General features: G+C 29.0%; 7 protein-coding genes across 7 annotated transcripts; 3 read left to right on the top strand and 4 right to left on the bottom strand.

Annotated features, from left to right (window-relative positions):
• Positions 1 to 687: 687 nt before the first annotated feature.
• Positions 688 to 1,834, bottom strand: LOC26533379 (cytochrome b-like). The gene is given in 1 exon segment (XM_033382689.1): positions 688 to 1,834. A coding segment is annotated over 1 exon segment (819 nt). The 5' UTR covers positions 1,828 to 1,834; the 3' UTR covers positions 688 to 1,008.
• On the bottom strand, positions 688 to 2,364 carry LOC117185115 (NADH-ubiquinone oxidoreductase chain 6-like; the record flags this gene model as incomplete). Its single annotated transcript, XM_033385055.1, has 1 exon — positions 688 to 2,364. A coding segment is annotated over one exon (534 nt), but the record flags the coding sequence as incomplete, so codon positions are not given.
• Positions 2,365 to 3,933: 1,569 nt separating this feature from the next.
• Positions 3,934 to 4,935, top strand: LOC117185114 (NADH-ubiquinone oxidoreductase chain 5-like). The gene is given in 2 exon segments (XM_033385037.1): positions 3,934 to 3,972; positions 4,099 to 4,935. Coding segments are annotated over 2 exon segments (858 nt in total). The 3' UTR covers positions 4,918 to 4,935.
• Positions 4,936 to 6,026: 1,091 nt separating this feature from the next.
• LOC117184536 (NADH-ubiquinone oxidoreductase chain 5-like) lies at positions 6,027 to 11,541 on the top strand. Its single transcript, XM_033382688.1, is given in 2 exon segments — positions 6,027 to 6,840; positions 11,493 to 11,541. A coding segment is annotated over 1 exon segment (732 nt). The 5' UTR covers positions 6,027 to 6,086; the 3' UTR covers positions 6,819 to 6,840; positions 11,493 to 11,541.
• Positions 8,681 to 9,682, top strand: LOC26532087 (NADH-ubiquinone oxidoreductase chain 5-like). Its single transcript, XM_033385036.1, is given in 2 exon segments — positions 8,681 to 8,719; positions 8,846 to 9,682. Coding segments are annotated over 2 exon segments (858 nt in total). The 3' UTR covers positions 9,665 to 9,682.
• Positions 11,542 to 14,991: 3,450 nt separating the features above from the next.
• Positions 14,992 to 16,523, bottom strand: LOC26533497 (cytochrome c oxidase subunit 1-like). Its single transcript, XM_033382687.1, is given in 1 exon segment — positions 14,992 to 16,523. A coding segment is annotated over 1 exon segment (1,254 nt). The 5' UTR covers positions 16,248 to 16,523; the 3' UTR covers positions 14,992 to 14,993.
• Positions 16,206 to 17,781, bottom strand: LOC26532037 (NADH-ubiquinone oxidoreductase chain 2-like; the record flags this gene model as incomplete). The annotated part of the gene is given in 2 exon segments (XM_033384991.1): positions 16,206 to 16,854; positions 16,856 to 17,781. Coding segments are annotated over 2 exon segments (1,065 nt in total), but the record flags the coding sequence as incomplete, so codon positions are not given.
• Between the last annotated feature and the right edge of the window lie 3,895 nt (positions 17,782 to 21,676).

Genomic DNA, 21,676 nt, shown 5'->3' with positions numbered 1-21,676 from the left:
TGTACTAGATTAGGAGTTTATACTGTAATGATTGCTGGTTGGTCTTCTAATTCAAATTATGCTTTATTAGGAGGATTACGAGCTGTTGCTCAAACAATTTCTTATGAAGTAAGTTTAGCATTGATTTTATTATCTTTTGTATTTTTAATTGGTAGTTATAATATCGTATATTTTTTTTATTATCAAATTTATATTTGATTTTTAATTATTTTATTTCCCATAGCTTTAGTATGATTAACTATTTCTTTAGCTGAAACAAATCGAACTCCCTTTGATTTTGCTGAAGGGGAATCAGAGTTAGTTTCAGGATTTAATGTAGAATATAGAAGAGGTGGATTTGCTTTAATTTTTATAGCTGAATATGCTAGAATTTTATTTATAAGTATATTATTTTGTGTAATTTTTTTAGGCTGTGATGTTTTTAATTTATTATTTTATGTAAAGCTTACTTTTATTTCTTTTGTTTGTATTTGGGCTCGAGGTACTTTACCTCGATTTCGGTATGATAAATTAATATATTTAGCTTGAAAATATTTTTTATCTTTTTCTCTAAATTATTTATTATTTTTTATTGGATTTAAAATTTTATTATTTTCTTTTTTATAGTGAATTTAATTTAGTAAAGTTAATAGAAAATTAAATTCTATCTTATGTTTTCAAAACATATGCTTATTCAAGCTCATTAACTAATTAATTTAATAAATTATCTCATCATTTTCTAACTAAGGGGTTAATTAAATAGTATAAAAAATAAATTACGGTTAAAATTTGTCCTAATAATACATAGGGTTCTTCAACTGGTCGGGCTCCAATTCAAGTTAATAAAATTACTGTTACTAATATAGTTCAGAATAAAATTGGATTTAAAGGGTAAAATTGAATTCCTCGGAACTTTCTTAAATTAGAAAAAGGTAAAAGTATTAAAATAGCAATTGATAATACTAATGCAATTACTCCACCTAATTTATTTGGGATTGAACGTAAAATTGCGTAAGCGAAATAAAAATTTCATTCAGGTTGAATATGAGCTGGTGTAACTAATGGATTAGCTGGAATGAAATTATCAGGATCTCCTAATAAATTAGGATTGATAAGTACAAGAGAAATTAATAAAAAAATTATTACAATAAAACCAACAATATCCTTAAATGTAAAATAAGGGTGGAAAGGAATTTTATCAATATTAGAATTTAAACCAATAGGATTATTAGATCCTGTTTGGTGTAAAAATAATAAATGAATTATTGTTATTGCTAATACAATAAAAGGTAAAATAAAATGAAAAGTAAAAAATCGAGTTAAAGTTGCGTTATCAACAGCGAATCCTCCTCATACTCATTGTACTAAATCAATACCTAAGTAAGGTACAGCAGATAATAAATTTGTAATTACAGTAGCTCCTCAAAAAGATATTTGTCCTCAAGGTAAAACATATCCTATAAAAGCTGTTCCTATTACTAAAAATAAAATAATTACTCCTACTAATCATGTAGGTGTAAATAAATAAGATCCGTAGTATATTCCTCGTCCTACATGTAAATAAATACAAATAAAAAAGAATGATGCTCCGTTAGCGTGTAAAGTTCGTAATAATCATCCGTAATTTACATCACGACAAATATGATTTACTCTATAAAAAGCTATATTAACGTCAGAAGTATAATGTATTGCTAAAAATAATCCTGTTAAAATTTGAATAATTAAACATAATCCTAATAATGAACCAAAATTTCATCATCTTGAAATATTAATAGGAGCTGGTAAATCTACTAATGCATTATTAGCAATTTTAAATAATGGATGGGAAGTTCGTAAAGGTTTATTCATTAATTAATTTATTACACGAAGAGGGCCTTTAAATAATTTAGTAATTTTTACTACAACAATTAATGTAATTAATAAATAATTTATTAATAAAATTGTAATTAAATTTGTTGGGAAATTATATAATTTATTTAAAGATAGGGACTTTTCTAAAAAATATGAATTAAAATTAAAAATTGATTCTATTTCATTATTAATTAAAAAAAATGAAATAGAAGATTTATCAATTAAGAATCTTATAAAAAATAAAATAAATAAAATTGATGTTGAAAATAAAGTTAATTTGATTGATAAATTAAATATTTCATTAGATGCTAATGATGTTACATAAATAAATAATACTAATATTCCCCTTAAAAAATTTAAAAATAAAATATATGAATACCAGAAACTTTTTGTTATTAGTCCTGAAATTAGACAAATAAAAATTGTTTGAATTAATAAAGTTAATCCTATAGCTAAAGGATGAATTATATTTAAAAAAATAATTGAAGTTGTTAAAATTAATGAATATAGAATTAATTGTATAATATCAAGAGTTTATTATAGTTTATAGTTTATTTAAAATATTAATTTTGGGGATTACTGAAAAAGAAATTTCTTTTCTCTTCAAGTTTTAAAAGAATATATCTTATTTTTGATTTACAAGACCAATGTTTTTATTAAACTATTAAAACTAATGATTATAATTTTATATTGAAGATTACCTATAATTTTATTTATTTTTGGTCTATTTTGTTTTGTTTCTAATCGAAAACATTTACTTTCTATATTATTAAGTTTAGAATTTATTGTTTTAATATTATTTTTTATATTATTTATTTACTTAAATTTATTAAATTATGAAATTTATTTTAGAATAATATTTTCAACTTTTAGTGTATGTGAAGGTGCTCTTGGTTTATCAATTTTAGTTTCTATAATTCGTACTCATGGGAATGATTATTTTCAATCTTTTAGAATTATATAATGTTAAAGTTAGTATTTTTTTTAGTATTTTTATCTCCAATTTGTTCTATTAATAATATGTACTGGATGGTACAAATTTTGTTATTTTTTATTAGATTTATTTTTTTAGTTATAAATAATTTTATAAATTATTGATCTGAAATTTCTTATTTTTTAGGAAGTGATATACTTTCTTATGGATTAATTTTGTTAAGTTTGTGAATCTTTAATATTATTAGCTAGAGAAAGTGTTAATAAATATAATAATTATAAAAATTTATTTTTATTAAATGTTATTTTATTATTGTTATTATTAGTTTTAACATTTAGAAGAATGAATTTATTTATATTTTATTTATTTTTTGAAAGAAGTTTAATTCCGACTTTATTTTTAATTTTAGGTTGAGGTTATCAACCTGAACGTTTACAAGCTGGTGTTTATTTATTATTTTATACTTTATTAGTTTCTTTACCTATATTAATCGGTATTTTTTATATTATAAATGAAGTAAATTCAATAAATTTTTATTTAATAAATAATTATATATTTAATTATGATTTATTATATTTTTGTATGTTGTGTGCTTTTTTAGTAAAGATACCTATATTTTTAGTTCATCTATGATTGCCAAAAGCTCATGTTGAAGCCCCTGTTTCAGGTTCTTCAATTAATAAATTTAAAATACAGATTTATTTGAATTAGAATTAGTTTAGTGGGTGGTGTTTTAGTAAGATTGATTTGTTTACGACAAACTGATTTAAAAGCTTTAATTGCTTATTCTTCAGTTGCTCATATAGGAACTGTATTAGCTGGTCTTTTAACAATAACTTATTGAGGTTTATGCGGTTCATATACATTAATAATTGCTCATGGACTTTGTTCTTCTGGGCTGTTTTGTTTAGCAAATGTTTCTTATGAACGGTTAGGCAGACGAAGTTTATTAATTAATAAGGGATTATTAAATTTTATACCAGCTATAACATTATGATGATTTTTATTAAGTTCAGCTAATATGGCAGCTCCTCCTACCTTAAATTTATTAGGAGAAATTTCTTTATTAAATAGAATTGTTTCTTGATCATGATTAACTATAATTATATTATCATTTTTATCATTTTTTAGAGCGGCCTATACTTTATATTTATATTCTTTTAGTCAACATGGAAAATTATTTTCTGGTGTATATTCTTTTAGAGGGGGTAAAATTCGTGAATATTTATTAATAATTTTACATTGATTACCTTTAAATTTATTAATTTTAAGAAGAGATTCATGCATATTATGATTATAAATTTAAATAGTTTAATAAAATAAATTCATTTTAGATCGTGAAATATTTATCAATTTGTAGAATTAGATTTGTAAATTTAATTTCTATTAGATTAAGTTGTTTTTTATTAAGTTTATATTTTTTATTAAATAATATAGTTTATTTTATTGAATTTGAATTAGTTTCGTTAAATTCTTTAAGAATTGTTATAACTTTATTATTTGATTGAATAAGGTTATTATTTATATCTTTTGTTTTAATAATTGCTTCTTTAGTTATTTTTTATAGAAAAGAATATATAAGTAGAGATGAAAATATTAATCGATTTATTATATTAGTTTTGATATTTGTTTTATCAATAATGATATTAATTATTAGTCCTAATTTAATTAGAATTGTATTAGGTTGGGATGGTTTATGATTAGTTTCTTATTGTTTAGTTATTTATTTTCAAAATGTAAAATCTTATAATGCCGGTATATTGACAGCATTATCAAATCGTGTGGGAGATGTAGCTTTATTATTAGCTATTGCTTGAATATTAAATTATTGAGGTTGAAATTATATTTTTTATTTAGAAGTTATAAAAAATGTTTATGAAATATTAATAATTGGATTTTTAGTTATGTTAGCTGCTATAACTAAAAGAGCTCAAATTTCTTTTTCATCTTGGTTACCAGCCGCTATAGCTGCTCCTACTCCTGTTTCTGCATTGGTTCATTCTTCTACTTTGGTTACAGCTGGGGTATATCTTTTAATTCGATTTAATATTTTATTAAGAACTTCTTGATTAGGTCAATTATTATTATTATTATCTGGTTTAACTATATTTATAGCTGGTTTAGGGGCTAATTATACCCGATACTCAAAATGAGTATTGGGGTATATTAGATTTGTGGTGAAAATGGATGTGTGTAACGTCCAGAAGGAATCGTTTCCGACCCTATAAAGTATATATATTCTTGATCAGCATCAATAGCCGAGTCGATTGAGCCCTGTCTGTCTGTCCGTCCGTCCGTCTGTCCGTCTGTCCGTCCGTCCGTCTGTCCGTCTGTCCGTCCCCTTCAGCGCCTAATGCTCAAAGACTATAAGAGCTAGAGCAACGATGTTTTGGATCCAGACTTCTGTGATATGTCACTGCTCCAAAAATATTTCAAAGCTTTGCCCCGCCCACTTCCGCCCCCACAAAGGGCGAAAATCTGTGGCATGCACAATTTTAAAGATACGAGAAAACTAAAAACGCAGAATCGTAGAAGATGACTATATCTTCTAGAGTGCAAAATCTGAACCAGATCGTATAATTATTACAGCCAGAATCACGAAAACAATTTCACTCTTTCTCGCTCTGTCCCACTCTAACACACAGGATTCATGGTCGGTTTTGCCAATTGCAAAATATGAGTTCAAGGATCTCAAAACCTATAAGAGCCAGAGCAACCAAATTTGGTATCCACACTCCTGTGATATCGGACCTTGACCGTTTCATGTCCAAATTTCGCCACACCCCCTTCCGCCCACGCAAAGGACGAAAATCTGAGGCAACCACAAATCTCAGAGACTATTAAGGCTAGAGTAACCAAATTTGGTACACACACTCCTTTAAAGTGTCACTATAAAACGTATATCTCAGAATTTCGCCATACCCCCATCCGCCCCCACAAAGGACGAAAATCTGTTGCATCCACAATATTGCACATTCGAGAAAACTAAAAACGCAGAATCATAGATAATGACCATATCTATTAGATTGCTGAATCTGGATCAGATCAGATCATTTTTATAGCCAAAAGGAACAAATCAATTTGCAGTGGCTACGCAGCGCCCGACGTCACGCTCAAACTGATTTTCTGTCTCTCTCGCACGCACTCTTTGTCGTGTCGTTAAATATTAGCGGCGTCTGCCGGAGGAGAGCCATACTGACTTAGTATCGGGTATAACCGTAGAGTTGCGGTGTCCGCAGCAACTCACAACGTTCCCCCTCGTTTTGAATTTGATTTAAAAAAAATTATTGCTTTATCAACTCTTAGACAAATAGGATTGATAATGAGAATTCTTTCTATAGGATTTTATAAGTTAGCTATAATTTATTTATTAACTCATGCATTATTTAAAGCTTTTTTATTTATATGTGCAGGTGCTATTATTCATAATATAAATAATTCTCAAGATATTCGTTTAATAGGGGGCTTAAGAATTCACATACCATTAACTTCTGCTTGTTTTAATATTTCTAATTTAGCTTTATGTGGCATACCTTTTTTAGCTGGATTTTATTCAAAAGATATAATTTTAGAAATTGTTGTAATTAGTAATATTAATTTATTTTCATTTTTTTTATTCTTTTTTTCTACAGGTTTAACTGTTAGTTATTCTTTTCGGTTAGTTTATTATTCAATAACTGGTGATTTAAATTGTGGTAGTTTAAATATATTAAATGATGAAAGATGAATCATATTGCGAGGTATAATAGGGTTATTAATTATAAGAATTATTGGGGGTAGAATATTAAATTGATTAATTTTTCCTTATCCATATATAATTTGTTTACCTTTATCAATAAAATTATTAACATTATTTGTTTGTATTTTTGGTGGGCTATTAGGTTATTTAATTTCTTTAACTAAGTTATATAGTTTAAATAAATCTTTTATTTTTTATAATTTTTCAACATTTTTGGGATCAATATGATTTATGCCATATATTAGAACTTATGGAATAATTTTTTATCCATTAAATTATGGTCAAATTGTTGTAAAAAGTTTTGATCAGGGGTGATCAGAATATTTTGGTGGTCAACATTTATATCAAAAATTAGTTAATTATTCTCAAATTTTATTTTTAATACATAATAATAATTTTCTAATATTTTCATTTGAACTTTTACTTCAATTATTTGTATTTTGAATTTTAATTTTATTTAATTTTTTATTATTTATTTATTCAAATAGCTTATATTTAGAGTATGACACTGAAGATGTTATGGAGATAAATTTATCTTTGAATATAGTGAATTAATTTTGGTAATTTATAAAAAAAATTATTTATTTTTACAATGAATATGTAATGTTTTAATTAGTTAGTTTATAGTTTATTTAAAATATTAATTTTGGGGATTACTGAAAAAGAAATTTCTTTTCTCTTCAAGTTTTAAAAGAATATATCTTATTTTTGATTTACAAGACCAATGTTTTTATTAAACTATTAAAACTAATGATTATAATTTTATATTGAAGATTACCTATAATTTTATTTATTTTTGGTCTATTTTGTTTTGTTTCTAATCGAAAACATTTACTTTCTATATTATTAAGTTTAGAATTTATTGTTTTAATATTATTTTTTATATTATTTATTTACTTAAATTTATTAAATTATGAAATTTATTTTAGAATAATATTTTCAACTTTTAGTGTATGTGAAGGTGCTCTTGGTTTATCAATTTTAGTTTCTATAATTCGTACTCATGGGAATGATTATTTTCAATCTTTTAGAATTATATAATGTTAAAGTTAGTATTTTTTTTAGTATTTTTATCTCCAATTTGTTCTATTAATAATATGTACTGGATGGTACAAATTTTGTTATTTTTTATTAGATTTATTTTTTTAGTTATAAATAATTTTATAAATTATTGATCTGAAATTTCTTATTTTTTAGGAAGTGATATACTTTCTTATGGATTAATTTTGTTAAGTTTGTGAATCTTTAATATTATTAGCTAGAGAAAGTGTTAATAAATATAATAATTATAAAAATTTATTTTTATTAAATGTTATTTTATTATTGTTATTATTAGTTTTAACATTTAGAAGAATGAATTTATTTATATTTTATTTATTTTTTGAAAGAAGTTTTCCGACTTTCTTTTTAATTTTAGGTTGAGGTTATCAACCTGAACGTTTACAAGCTGGTGTTTATTTATTATTTTATACTTTATTAGTTTCTTTACCTATATTAATCGGTATTTTTTATATTATAAATGAAGTAAATTCAATAAATTTTTATTTAATAAATAATTATATATTTAATTATGATTTATTATATTTTTGTATGTTGTGTGCTTTTTTAGTAAAGATACCTATATTTTTAGTTCATCTATGATTGCCAAAAGCTCATGTTGAAGCCCCTGTTTCAGGTTCTTCAATTAATAAATTTAAAATACAGATTTATTTGAATTAGAATTAGTTTAGTGGGTGGTGTTTTAGTAAGATTGATTTGTTTACGACAAACTGATTTAAAAGCTTTAATTGCTTATTCTTCAGTTGCTCATATAGGAACTGTATTAGCTGGTCTTTTAACAATAACTTATTGAGGTTTATGCGGTTCATATACATTAATAATTGCTCATGGACTTTGTTCTTCTGGGCTGTTTTGTTTAGCAAATGTTTCTTATGAACGGTTAGGCAGACGAAGTTTATTAATTAATAAGGGATTATTAAATTTTATACCAGCTATAACATTATGATGATTTTTATTAAGTTCAGCTAATATGGCAGCTCCTCCTACCTTAAATTTATTAGGAGAAATTTCTTTATTAAATAGAATTGTTTCTTGATCATGATTAACTATAATTATATTATCATTTTTATCATTTTTTAGAGCGGCCTATACTTTATATTTATATTCTTTTAGTCAACATGGAAAATTATTTTCTGGTGTATATTCTTTTAGAGGGGGTAAAATTCGTGAATATTTATTAATAATTTTACATTGATTACCTTTAAATTTATTAATTTTAAGAAGAGATTCATGCATATTATGATTATAAATTTAAATAGTTTAATAAAATAAATTCATTTTAGATCGTGAAATATTTATCAATTTGTAGAATTAGATTTGTAAATTTAATTTCTATTAGATTAAGTTGTTTTTTATTAAGTTTATATTTTTTATTAAATAATATAGTTTATTTTATTGAATTTGAATTAGTTTCGTTAAATTCTTTAAGAATTGTTATAACTTTATTATTTGATTGAATAAGGTTATTATTTATATCTTTTGTTTTAATAATTGCTTCTTTAGTTATTTTTTATAGAAAAGAATATATAAGTAGAGATGAAAATATTAATCGATTTATTATATTAGTTTTGATATTTGTTTTATCAATAATGATATTAATTATTAGTCCTAATTTAATTAGAATTGTATTAGGTTGGGATGGTTTATGATTAGTTTCTTATTGTTTAGTTATTTATTTTCAAAATGTAAAATCTTATAATGCCGGTATATTGACAGCATTATCAAATCGTGTGGGAGATGTAGCTTTATTATTAGCTATTGCTTGAATATTAAATTATTGAGGTTGAAATTATATTTTTTATTTAGAAGTTATAAAAAATGTTTATGAAATATTAATAATTGGATTTTTAGTTATGTTAGCTGCTATAACTAAAAGAGCTCAAATTTCTTTTTCATCTTGGTTACCAGCCGCTATAGCTGCTCCTACTCCTGTTTCTGCATTGGTTCATTCTTCTACTTTGGTTACAGCTGGGGTATATCTTTTAATTCGATTTAATATTTTATTAAGAACTTCTTGATTAGGTCAATTATTATTATTATTATCTGGTTTAACTATATTTATAGCTGGTTTAGGGGCTAATTATACCCGATACTCAAAATGAGTATTGGGGTATATTAGATTTGTGGTGAAAATGGATGTGTGTAACGTCCAGAAGGAATCGTTTCCGACCCTATAAAGTATATATATTCTTGATCAGCATCAATAGCCGAGTCGATTGAGCCCTGTCTGTCTGTCCGTCCGTCCGTCTGTCCGTCTGTCCGTCCCCTTCAGCGCCTAATGCTCAAAGACTATAAGAGCTAGAGCAACGATGTTTTGGATCCAGACTTCTGTGATATGTCACTGCTCCAAAAATATTTCAAAGCTTTGCCCCGCCCACTTCCGCCCCCACAAAGGGCGAAAATCTGTGGCATGCACAATTTTAAAGATACGAGAAAACTAAAAACGCAGAATCGTAGAAGATGACTATATCTTCTAGAGTGCAAAATCTGAACCAGATCGTATAATTATTACAGCCAGAATCACGAAAACAATTTCACTCTTTCTCGCTCTGTCCCACTCTAACACACAGGATTCATGGTCGGTTTTGCCAATTGCAAAATATGAGTTCAAGGATCTCAAAACCTATAAGAGCCAGAGCAACCAAATTTGGTATCCACACTCCTGTGATATCGGACCTTGACCGTTTCATGTCCAAATTTCGCCACACCCCCTTCCGCCCACGCAAAGGACGAAAATCTGAGGCAACCACAAATCTCAGAGACTATTAAGGCTAGAGTAACCAAATTTGGTACACACACTCCTTTAAAGTGTCACTATAAAACGTATATCTCAGAATTTCGCCATACCCCCATCCGCCCCCACAAAGGACGAAAATCTGTTGCATCCACAATATTGCACATTCGAGAAAACTAAAAACGCAGAATCATAGATAATGACCATATCTATTAGATTGCTGAATCTGGATCAGATCAGATCATTTTTATAGCCAAAAGGAACAAATCAATTTGCAGTGGCTACGCAGCGCCCGACGTCACGCTCAAACTGATTTTCTGTCTCTCTCGCACGCACTCTTTGTCGTGTCGTTAAATATTAGCGGCGTCTGCCGGAGGAGAGCCATACTGACTTAGTATCGGGTATAACCGTAGAGTTGCGGTGTCCGCAGCAACTCACAACGTTCCCCCTCGTTTTGAATTTGATTTAAAAAAAATTATTGCTTTATCAACTCTTAGACAAATAGGATTGATAATGAGAATTCTTTCTATAGGATTTTATAAGTTAGCTATAATTTATTTATTAACTCATGCATTATTTAAAGCTTTTTTATTTATATGTGCAGGTGCTATTATTCATAATATAAATAATTCTCAAGATATTCGTTTAATAGGGGGCTTAAGAATTCACATACCATTAACTTCTGCTTGTTTTAATATTTCTAATTTAGCTTTATGTGGCATACCTTTTTTAGCTGGATTTTATTCAAAAGATATAATTTTAGAAATTGTTGTAATTAGTAATATTAATTTATTTTCATTTTTTTTATTCTTTTTTTCTACAGGTTTAACTGTTAGTTATTCTTTTCGGTTAGTTTATTATTCAATAACTGGTGATTTAAATTGTGGTAGTTTAAATATATTAAATGATGAAAGATGAATCATATTGCGAGGTATAATAGGGTTATTAATTATAAGAATTATTGGGGGTAGAATATTAAATTGATTAATTTTTCCTTATCCATATATAATTTGTTTACCTTTATCAATAAAATTATTAACATTATTTGTTTGTATTTTTGGTGGGCTATTAGGTTATTTAATTTCTTTAACTAAGTTATATAGTTTAAATAAATCTTTTATTTTTTATAATTTTTCAACATTTTTGGGATCAATATGGATCAATATAGGGGTGATCAGAATATTTTGGTGGTCAACATTTATATCAAAAATTAGTTAATTATTCTCAAATTTTATTTTTAATACATAATAATAATTTTCTAATATTTTCATTTGAACTTTTACTTCAATTATTTGTATTTTGAATTTTAATTTTATTTAATTTTTTATTATTTATTTATTCAAATAGCTTATATTTAGAGTATGACACTGAAGATGTTATGGAGATAAATTTATCTTTGAATATAGTGAATTAATTTTGGTAATTTATAAAAAAAATTATTTATTTTTACAATGAATATGTAATGTTTTAATTAAACTATATAAACAGAAGTATAAATGGAATTTAACCATTAAAAGAAAAAAGTTAGCAGCTTTTACTTGATCACCATACTTCCTTAATTGGAGTTAATTCTCAATTGTATCATTAACAGTGATATGCCTCTTTTTGGCTACAATTAAAGAATAAGGGTAAAATTACCTAAGATTAGGTCGAAACTAATAGCAATAAATCGCTTCATATTCTAAGGTAGATTGAATATTCAATACTTTTTGAATGAAAATCAAATGTTATAATTAACTACAACCCTAATTAATTTGATCAGTTTAATATGCCTTGGTTTCATTCATGATAAAGTCCAATTAATAAAATTAAAATAAAAATAATTGAAGTAAAAGTTCAGACGAAAATATTAGAAAATTTTAAAATAATAATTATAGGTAAAATTAAAGCAATTTCTACATCAAAAATTAACAAAATAATAGTAATTAAAAAAAATCGAAGAGAAAAAGGTAACCGTGAAGATGATTTAGAATCAAATCCACATTCAAACGGTGATCTTTTTTCTCGGTCAATTAAAGTTTTTTTTGATAAAATTGAGGCTAAAAATATTACAATAGTAACAATTGTTAAAATTAATGAAGCAATTAGAATAATTGAAAAAATTATCTATACTGTTATTAACAGACTTTATGATTGGAAGTCAAATATACTTTTATATTATATAGATATTAATATGTAATTAACCTCCTCATCAGTAAATTGTGATATATAAAAATAATCAAACTACATCAACAAAATGTCAATATCAAGCTGCTGCTTCAAATCCAAAATGGTGATTTTTTGAAAAATGATTATTTAAATGACGCAATAAACATACAAGTAAAAAAGTTGTTCCAATTAAAACGTGAACTCCATGGAATCCTGTTGCTATATAAAATGTAGACCCATAAACTGAATCTGCAATTGTGAAAGTGGCTTCAATGTATTCATATGCTTGTAAAATAGTAAAATAAATACCTAATAATACAGTAAAGAATAATCCTTGAGTTGTTTGTGAATGGTTTCTTTCTATTAAACTATGATGAGCTCAAGTTACTGTAATTCCTGATGCCAATAAAATTGCTGTATTAAATAAAGGAATTTGAAATGGATTAAAAGAAATAATTCCTATAGGAGGTCATGAGGCTCCAATTTCGATAGCTGGAGATAGACTTCTATGGAAAAAGGCTCAAAAAAATCTTACAAATCTAAATAAAATTATTCCTCATCGTAATCCAATAGTTACAGCATAAGTATGTAATCCTTGATATGTTCCTTCTCGTGATACATCTCGTCATCATTGATAAACGGTTAAAATAGTAATTACATTTCCTAAAAAAAATAAAGAAATATCATATTGATGAAATCATTTTACTATTCCTGAAACAGTAGTTATAGCACCAATTGCTCCTGTTAAAGGTCATGGACTATAATCAACTAAATGAAATGGGTGATTTGAATGTGTAGACATTATAAATTAATTTACTTCTCTAGAGTATAAAGTACTTAATATAGCAAATACATAAGATTGAATTATAGCAACAGCTGATTCAAGAACTAATAAAGCAATTTGAGCAATTAATAGAAATGTTACTAAGAAATATGATATAGAAGGACCAGTATTTCCTAATAAAGTTAATAATAAGTGTCCTGCAATTATATTAGCTGTTAATCGAACAGCTAAAGTTCCAGGTCGAATTACATTTCTAATAGTTTCAATGCATACTATAAATGGTATTAAAACAGCTGGTGTTCCTTGTGGTACTAAGTGGGCAAATATATGTTGTGTATGATTAATTCAACCATAAAGTATAAAACATAATCATAAAGGTAAAGCTAAAGAAAGAGTTAGAGTTAAGTGGCTTGTTCTTGTAAAAATATATGGGAATAATCCTATATAAAATTATTAAATAAAATTAGAGAAAATAATGAAATAAAAATAAATGTTGAACCATTATGACCTGAAGGTCCTAATAATGTTTTAAATTCTTTGTGTAAAGTTTGTAAAATTGAATTTCAAAAAATATTAAATCGAGATGGTATTAATCAATAAATTGATGGAATTATTAAAAGTCCTAAAAATGTTCTTTATCAATTTAATGGTAAGTTAAAAATTGCTGATGGGTCGAATACAGAAAATAAATTTGTTATCATTTTCAATTTATTGAATTTAAATTAATATTTTTTAATTCGTTAGATTTAGGTGAGGAAGGTATAAATGAATAATAATTAATTGAACAAAATAAAATAAATGTAATAGAAAATACAATAAATAAAAGTAATCATCTAATCGGTGCTATTTGTGGAATCAAAAAATATTAAAAATTTAATATGTTATGAATTTAACTAATTTTTTATAATTTAAAAGAAAATTTATTATTGATAATATTATCTCATTAGAAGTAATTGCTAATTTACTATAAAATGGTTTAAGAGACCAGTACTTGCTTTCAGTCATCTAATGAAGAATTTACTCTATTAGAAATTCATTTAATAAAATATTTTACTGGAACACTTTCAATTACAATAGGTATAAAACTATGATTAGCTCCACAAATTTCTGAACATTGCCCATAAAATAAACCAGGTCGGTTAATAAAAAAATTAGTTTGATTTAATCGTCCAGGTGTTCCGTCTACCTTAACTCCTAAAGCTGGGATTGTTCATGAGTGGATAACATCAGCTGCTGTCACTAAAATTCGAACTTGAGAATTTATAGGTAAAACAATTCGATTATCAACATCTAGTAGTCGAAATCCATCATTTGATAATTCATTTGTTGGGATTATATAAGAATCTACATTATTAAAATCTGAATATTCATAACATCAGTATCATTGATGACCAATTCTTTTTAGTGTAATTGAAGGCTCATTGATTTCATCTAGTAAATATAATAATCAAAGAGAAGGTATAGCAATAAATAAAAGAATAATTGCCGGTAAAATTGTTCAAATTATTTCAATTAATTGTCCATGTAAAAGAAATCGATTTACATAACTATTAAAAAATAATATAAATATTAAGTATCCAACTAATACTGTAATTATTACTAAAATTAATAACGCGTGGTCATGAAAAAAATTAATTGTTCCATTAATGGAGAGGCTCTATCTTGTAAACTTAAGTTAGCTCATGTAGACATTAATTTTCTAATAAAAGTAAAATACTTTATATATGGAGCTTAAATCCATTGCACTAATCTGCCATATTATAAATTAATTAGTTAAAAGAGGTAATTCAGAATAACTATGTTCAGCGGGTGGAGTATTTTGATATCATTCAATAGATGAACATAATTGAATTGGGTAAATTACTTGTCGTTGCGATACTAAACTTTCTCAAATAATATAAAAAAAGAATAAAATTCCTAAAAGTGAAATTGAAGAACCAATTGTAGACACTACGTTTCAAGTTGTATAGGCATCTGGATAATCTGAATATCGTCGTGGTATTCCCGCTAATCCTAAAAAATGTTGGGGGAAGAAAGTTAAATTTACTCCAATAAATATAGTAACAAATTGACTTTTTAATAATTTATTATTTATTGTTAAACCAGTAAATAATGGGAATCAATGAATGAATCCAGCTATAATTGCAAATACGGCTCCCATTGATAAAACATAGTGAAAGTGAGCTACTACATAATATGTATCATGTAAAATAATGTCTACAGATGAATTAGCTAAAACTACTCCTGTTAATCCACCAACTGTAAATAAAAATACAAACCCTAATGCTCATAAAATAGCTGGAGAATAAGAAAGTTGAGCCCCATGAAGAGTTGCTAATCAACTAAAAATTTTAATTCCTGTAGGCACAGCAATAATTATAGTTGCAGATGTAAAGTAAGCTCGTGTATCAACATCTATACCTACTGTGAATATATGGTGAGCTCACACAATAAATCCTAATAATCCAATAGCTAATATAGCATAAATTATTCCTAAAGATCCAAAAGTTTCCTTTTTTCCCGATTCTTGACTAATAATATGAGAAATTATTCCAAATCCAGGTAAAATTAAAATATAAACTTCTGGATGACCAAAAAATCAAAATAAGTGTTGGTATAAAATTGGATCTCCACCTCCAGCAGGGTCGAAAAAAGAAATATTTAAATTTTGATCAGTTAATAATATAGTAATTGCTCCTGCTAAAACTGGTAAAGATAATAATAATAATAAAGCTGTAATTACAACTGATCATACAAATAATGGTATTCGATCAAGAGTAATTCCTGAAGATCGTATATTAATTACAGTTGTAATAAAATTTACTGCTCCTAAAATAGAAGAAATTCCAGCTAAATGAAGAGAAAAAATTGCTAAATCAACAGATGCACCTCCATGTGCAATTCCTGATGATAGTGGCGGGTAAACTGTTCACCCAGTTCCAGCCCCATTTTCAACTATTCTTCTTACTAATAAAAGAGAAAGAGCAGGGGGTAATAATCAGAATCTTATATTATTCATTCGAGGAAAAGCTATATCAGGAGCTCCTAGTATTAAAGGAACTAATCAATTTCCAAATCCTCCAATTATAATAGGTATTACTATAAAAAAAATCATAATAAATGCATGAGCTGTAACAATTACGTTATAAATTTGATCATCTCCAATTAAAGCTTCTGGATGCCCTAATTCAGCTCGAATTAAAATTCTCAAAGATGTTCCTACTATACCGGCTCATGCTCCAAAAATAAAATATAATGTTCCAATATCTTTATGATTTGTAGAAAATAATCATTGTCGCGATTAAGTTGCTGAAATTTAGGCGATATATTGTAAATTTATTTATAAGAGTTATTCTTCTTAATCAAACAGTCTTATAGTCAATAATGATATCAAACTGCAATTTTGAAGGAGTAAAAATTTACTAAGGCTTAAAGGCTTACCCCTATTTACAGCTTTGAAGGCTATTAGTTTATTTAACTTAAAGCCTTAAAGTATAAAAAAGAATAAAGAAATTAAAAATAATCCAAAAATTGAAAAAAAAGTGCAAATTAAGTATAAATTTGTATTTATATTATTAAATTGAGTATTAATTGTTCAATTATTTTCATAGTAATTTAGTATAAATGTATAATGTAATCAATGTTGATATTATTATAATTGTTAATGTAAAATATTGATTACAAAATGTTAATTCTTGAATTACTAATCATTTAGGTTAAAATCTTAAAAATGGAGGTAATCCACCTAAAGATAAAAAATTCATAAATAAAGTAAATTTTAAAACTTTTCTATTTATGAATCAAGAAAATAATTGATTTAAATGAAATAATTTAAAAATATTAAATATAAAAGTTAAAATAAATGATAAAAAAGAATAAAATGTGAAATAAATTAATCACACAGATTCTCTAATTATTAAACTTATTAATATTCATCCTAAATGGTTAATTGAAGAAAATGCTATTAATTTACGTAAAGATGTTTGGTTTAATCCACCAATTGCTCCTACAATTACTGACAAAATTACTCTAATAAGTAATAAATTTTTAATATCTAAATAAGAAGTTAATATTAGTGGGGCAATTTTTTGTCAAGTTATTAATATTAATGCATTTATTCAAGTTAAACCTTCCATTATATTAGGAAATCAGAAATGAAAAGGAGCAGCTCCTATTTTTAATAGTAGGGCAGATATAATAATTATTTAAGTAAATGATTCATTAATTTCAATATTCATATTATTTTTTAATATTAAAATAATTGATGAAAATAATAAAACAGTTGAAGCTAATGCTTTTGTTAAAAAATATTTTAAAGATGCTTCAGTTGAAGTTAAATTATTATTATCTCTTAGCAGGGGGATAAAAGATAACAAATTAATTTCAAGTCCTATTCAAGCTCCTAACCAAGAATTAGATGTAACTGTAATTATTGTTCCGATAATTATAATTGTTAAAAATAAAATTTTTGAAGAATTATTAAAAATTAAAAAAAAAGGATTATAACCTTTATAAATGGGGTATGAACCCAGTAGCTTAATTAGCTTATCTTTTTAAATTAACATATAAATATATATATATATATTTTGGTGTATGATGCACAAAAGTGTTTGATACTTTTAGAAATAGTTTAATTCTATTAAATATAAAGTCTTTATAAAAAAAAACAATAAAACCTGTCAATGAATGCAGTATGCTGCATAATCCACCCTATCAAGGTGACCCTTTTCATCAGGCAATTCATTAATAGTAAGATTATCCCTATTTTTTTTTTTTTTTATTCTATTATTTTTTTTTTGTAAATTACAAAATTTAAAAATAATTTGTTTTTTAATTAATAATACATTTTAGTATAAAATTTTGATTTTGATTGGTCCGCTTTGTACTTGTGCACTGATGTCACAAAAGGCACAAACATTTTTTACAATGCTCTTGGCACATTTTTTGATTCTTGTGTCCCGCTTTCTTGCCCGATTAGATCTGGAAAACCCCCTTGGTTTACCAAAGAGTTATCCAGTCTAAAAAACTTAAAATCAAGACTTTATAAAAAATTTCAAGAAGTGGGTTCTCCTACTTCTCACTCTCGTTATGTAATAGCTCGGTCAAACTTTTCAGTTCTTAATGCTCAATGCTATAAGAACTACCTATCTCGTTGCAGGATACGTTTTTCTCAGGACCCTAAACAGTTTTACTGCTTCGTAAACAGTAAGCGTAGAACGTCCGCACACCCATCCTCGCTATCATTTTGTAATACGTGTCGTGTTGGCGCCCTTTTCGAACCTTTTTATGCATCGATCAAATCCATAATAGATTCTATAGACTTTTACAACTAAAACACGCTGAATGTATGTAAAAATACTCAAATTACTTATGTATTGTTATGGCCGCGCCGGGCAACGCCTCCAAATCTGGGGCCGTACGTTTGATAAGCCTCTCGTGTTCAATAGGCCTCCCGTGGTTTTGTTCTTCAAATCGGTTTTATTTGTTTCATTTATTCATTTACAATGTCGGGCGGGTGTTGAACTACGAGAGCTAGCGCTAAAAAACTTGTACCGCTTCAGTGTTTTTTCCGCTGCCTTTGTTTTCGTTCTTCCTTTTTCCTGCCTTTATCTGCCGTTCGCCCTAATTAACCCTAGGCTAGAACCGCCCGCTAGAACCACGACGTCTCCGAGTTGGATAGGGTTGGTTGGGTCCATGCCATTTGGTTCGTGTCGTCAGGCACGGTAGGTACTCCTTCAGCCATCGTTTTCTGAAGCTGTCCACGATCTGCCCTGCAATGCGAAAACTCTTACCCAGCATAGCTCCTATTGCGCTGCTGTCGCTCTTTGCTGCCATCGAGCTGGTCTCTGCTCTCAGAAAGTGATTCGGTGTAAGTACGTCGGCTTCCGGACACTCCAACGGCACGTAAGTCAGGGGTCGGGAATTCAGCATATTTTCTATCTTTGCTAGTGCTGTTCTCAGCACTGGTTCTTGTACGTGCGTCTCCTCTAATATTTCGGCTAGTATGGATTTCACCGATCTGATCATTCTTTCCCACGCACCTCCCATGTGGGGTGCTCCTGGGGGTATGAAGGACCATTCTATTTGCGGGTACTTGGTTTCCAGTTCGTTCGGTAGAATTCTTTCAATTTCTTCTCGTAGTAAGCGGCTGGCTACTCGGAAGCTCGTCCCGTTGTCCGACACAATTCTCTTGGGGACTCCTCGACGGGCTACGAACATTTCCAATGTTAGCATGAAGGCGTCTGTTGACAGGGAGTTCGCCAGCTCGATGTGTACTGCTCGCACGGTGAGGCACGTGGATAGTACTCCCCATCGTTTCTCGCGTCGTTTTCCTAAGTTTACCTCCAGTGGTCCGAAGTAGTCGATACCTGTGTTTGTGAATGGCAGTTCGTTGATTGCTAGCCTCTCTGGTGGTAGGCTTCCCATCTCCGGTGCCTCTGGAAGCGCTCTTTTATTGCGACATCTTTGGCAGGTTTTCGCTACGGCGCGAACTCTTGCTCGCAGTCCTGGTATGTGGTACAATTGTCGCATCTCGTTGACGACGATCTCAGTAAGCTGATGCTGAAACTTCCGATGGAAATAATCAATGAGAAGATTAGTGACGTTATGTCCTCCGGGTAGAATTACTGGCCGTTTCAGGTTCCTCGTTATGCCGATCGACTTATCTATGCGGCCGCGTATTCTCAGTACGCCTGTTTCATCGAGGTACGGCGATAATTTGTAGATCGAACTTTTCTTACTCACGATTCTTCCTTGTCGTAGAAGACCCATTTCTTCAGGGTAAGCCTCTTCTTGGACCATCCGGTATATAACGATGTTGACATCTTCCATGTTGCGAAAGCGTGCGGCTAAATTTGCATCCTCTGATGCGAAATCTCTTTTGCGTATTTTGTCCAGAAATCTCATCACGCATCTCAGGGCTCCCGTGAACTTTTCCCATTTGCTAAAGCGACATACATTTGGGATTATGCTACTCAGCTTTGATGGAGGTTTCGGCGTATCTGTCCATTCATGTACGTGTATCCGTTCCAGGTTACTCGAGTTGAGCTGTGTAGTTGGCCAGTGTTCTTCCTCGTCAAATAGGAACGGCGGACCGGAGAACCATCTCGCTTCCGGTTGGAAACTCGACTCTTTGGTCCACTTCGTTCCATCGTCTGCTACGTTCAGAGCGGATGGAACCCATTTCCATTCTGATATGTCCGAGGTTTCCAAGATCTCTCAAATTCGGAGCGCAACGAACTGATGGTACTTTCGGGCGTCTGAACATATCCAATACAACACGTTCTTGGAGTCGGTCCAAAAAACACGTCGCTTGACCTCGACGGAGAGCGAGTCGTAGGCCGAGGATCGCTGCCATAAGCTCCATCCTGGGAATCGATATTGGTTTCCATGGTGCCACTCTTGTCTTTGATGCGAGTAGTGTGCATCTGACTTCTCCTCTTTGTTCGATCCTTATGTAGGCGACGGCTGCAAAGGCGTTTATGCTCGCGTCTGTGAAGATGTGTAATTGGATATTAGATGTTTCTTTCGTTAGACCGAGATATCGTGCAACCCTTAATTCTTCGATGTTTTGTGCCCATATCATCCAACGTTGACGTTCGCTTTCTTCGACCTGTTCATCCCAGCCTACGGCCGACCTCATCACGTCCTGCAGTGTTATCTTTGCCTGTATAATATAGAACCCCAGTAGTCCTAAGGGATCGAAGATGGTCATGACTGTACGTAGAATTGACCGCTTCGTCACAGTTTTCGCTTCGTCGTATATGTCATTCGGAAACTTATTGACGAAGGTGAAGTAATCATTCCTTGGATGCCACCACATGCCAAGCACTCGTTCTCGTCTTGTTGAGTCCGTCATCTCGATCTCGAATCATCATCTCTTGATGATCTCCATCTCCTGAGAGCGCTCTCATCACAGTGCTCGAGTTAGATATCCATCCTCTCATCTCGAAGCCTCCTTCTTTGTGTATGTTCCTCACTGCCAGCGCTAGACGGACCATTTCGTCTTCTGAGTCACAGCTTTGGAGCCAGTCATCTACAAAGGTGTTGCGAAGTATGGCCTCTACTTCCTCTTTGTTCCTCGATGAACCTTTCTACGTTCCTATCTCTCACGTAGGTCGCTGCTGCTGGGGAACAAGAAGCACCCAAGGTCATTACGCTCATTACGTACCTATCCGGTTCTGGACTGGTGTCACCATATCTCCAGAGAAACTACTGTGAGCTTTGATCTTCCGAACGTATCCTAACCTGGTGAAACATTTCTCTAATATCTCCGCAGATGCCAATAGACTTCTCTCGAAAGCGCGATATTACTCCTACCAGCGATGGCAATTGGTCGGGGCCCTTTAGTAGCATTGAATTAAGAGCGATGCCTTCCAATTTGGCTGCTGCATCCCATACGAGTCTTAATTTGCCTTTGTTCGGGTTCTTAGTCACGAATACGGGTAG

Source organism: Drosophila pseudoobscura, chromosome X, assembly GCF_009870125.1.
Source record: "Drosophila pseudoobscura strain MV-25-SWS-2005 chromosome X, UCI_Dpse_MV25, whole genome shotgun sequence".
Lineage (NCBI taxonomy): Eukaryota > Metazoa > Arthropoda > Insecta > Diptera > Drosophilidae > Drosophila > Drosophila pseudoobscura.
The sequence above is the reverse complement of the archived record's forward strand: the minus strand, read 5'-3'. Positions and strand labels throughout refer to the sequence as shown.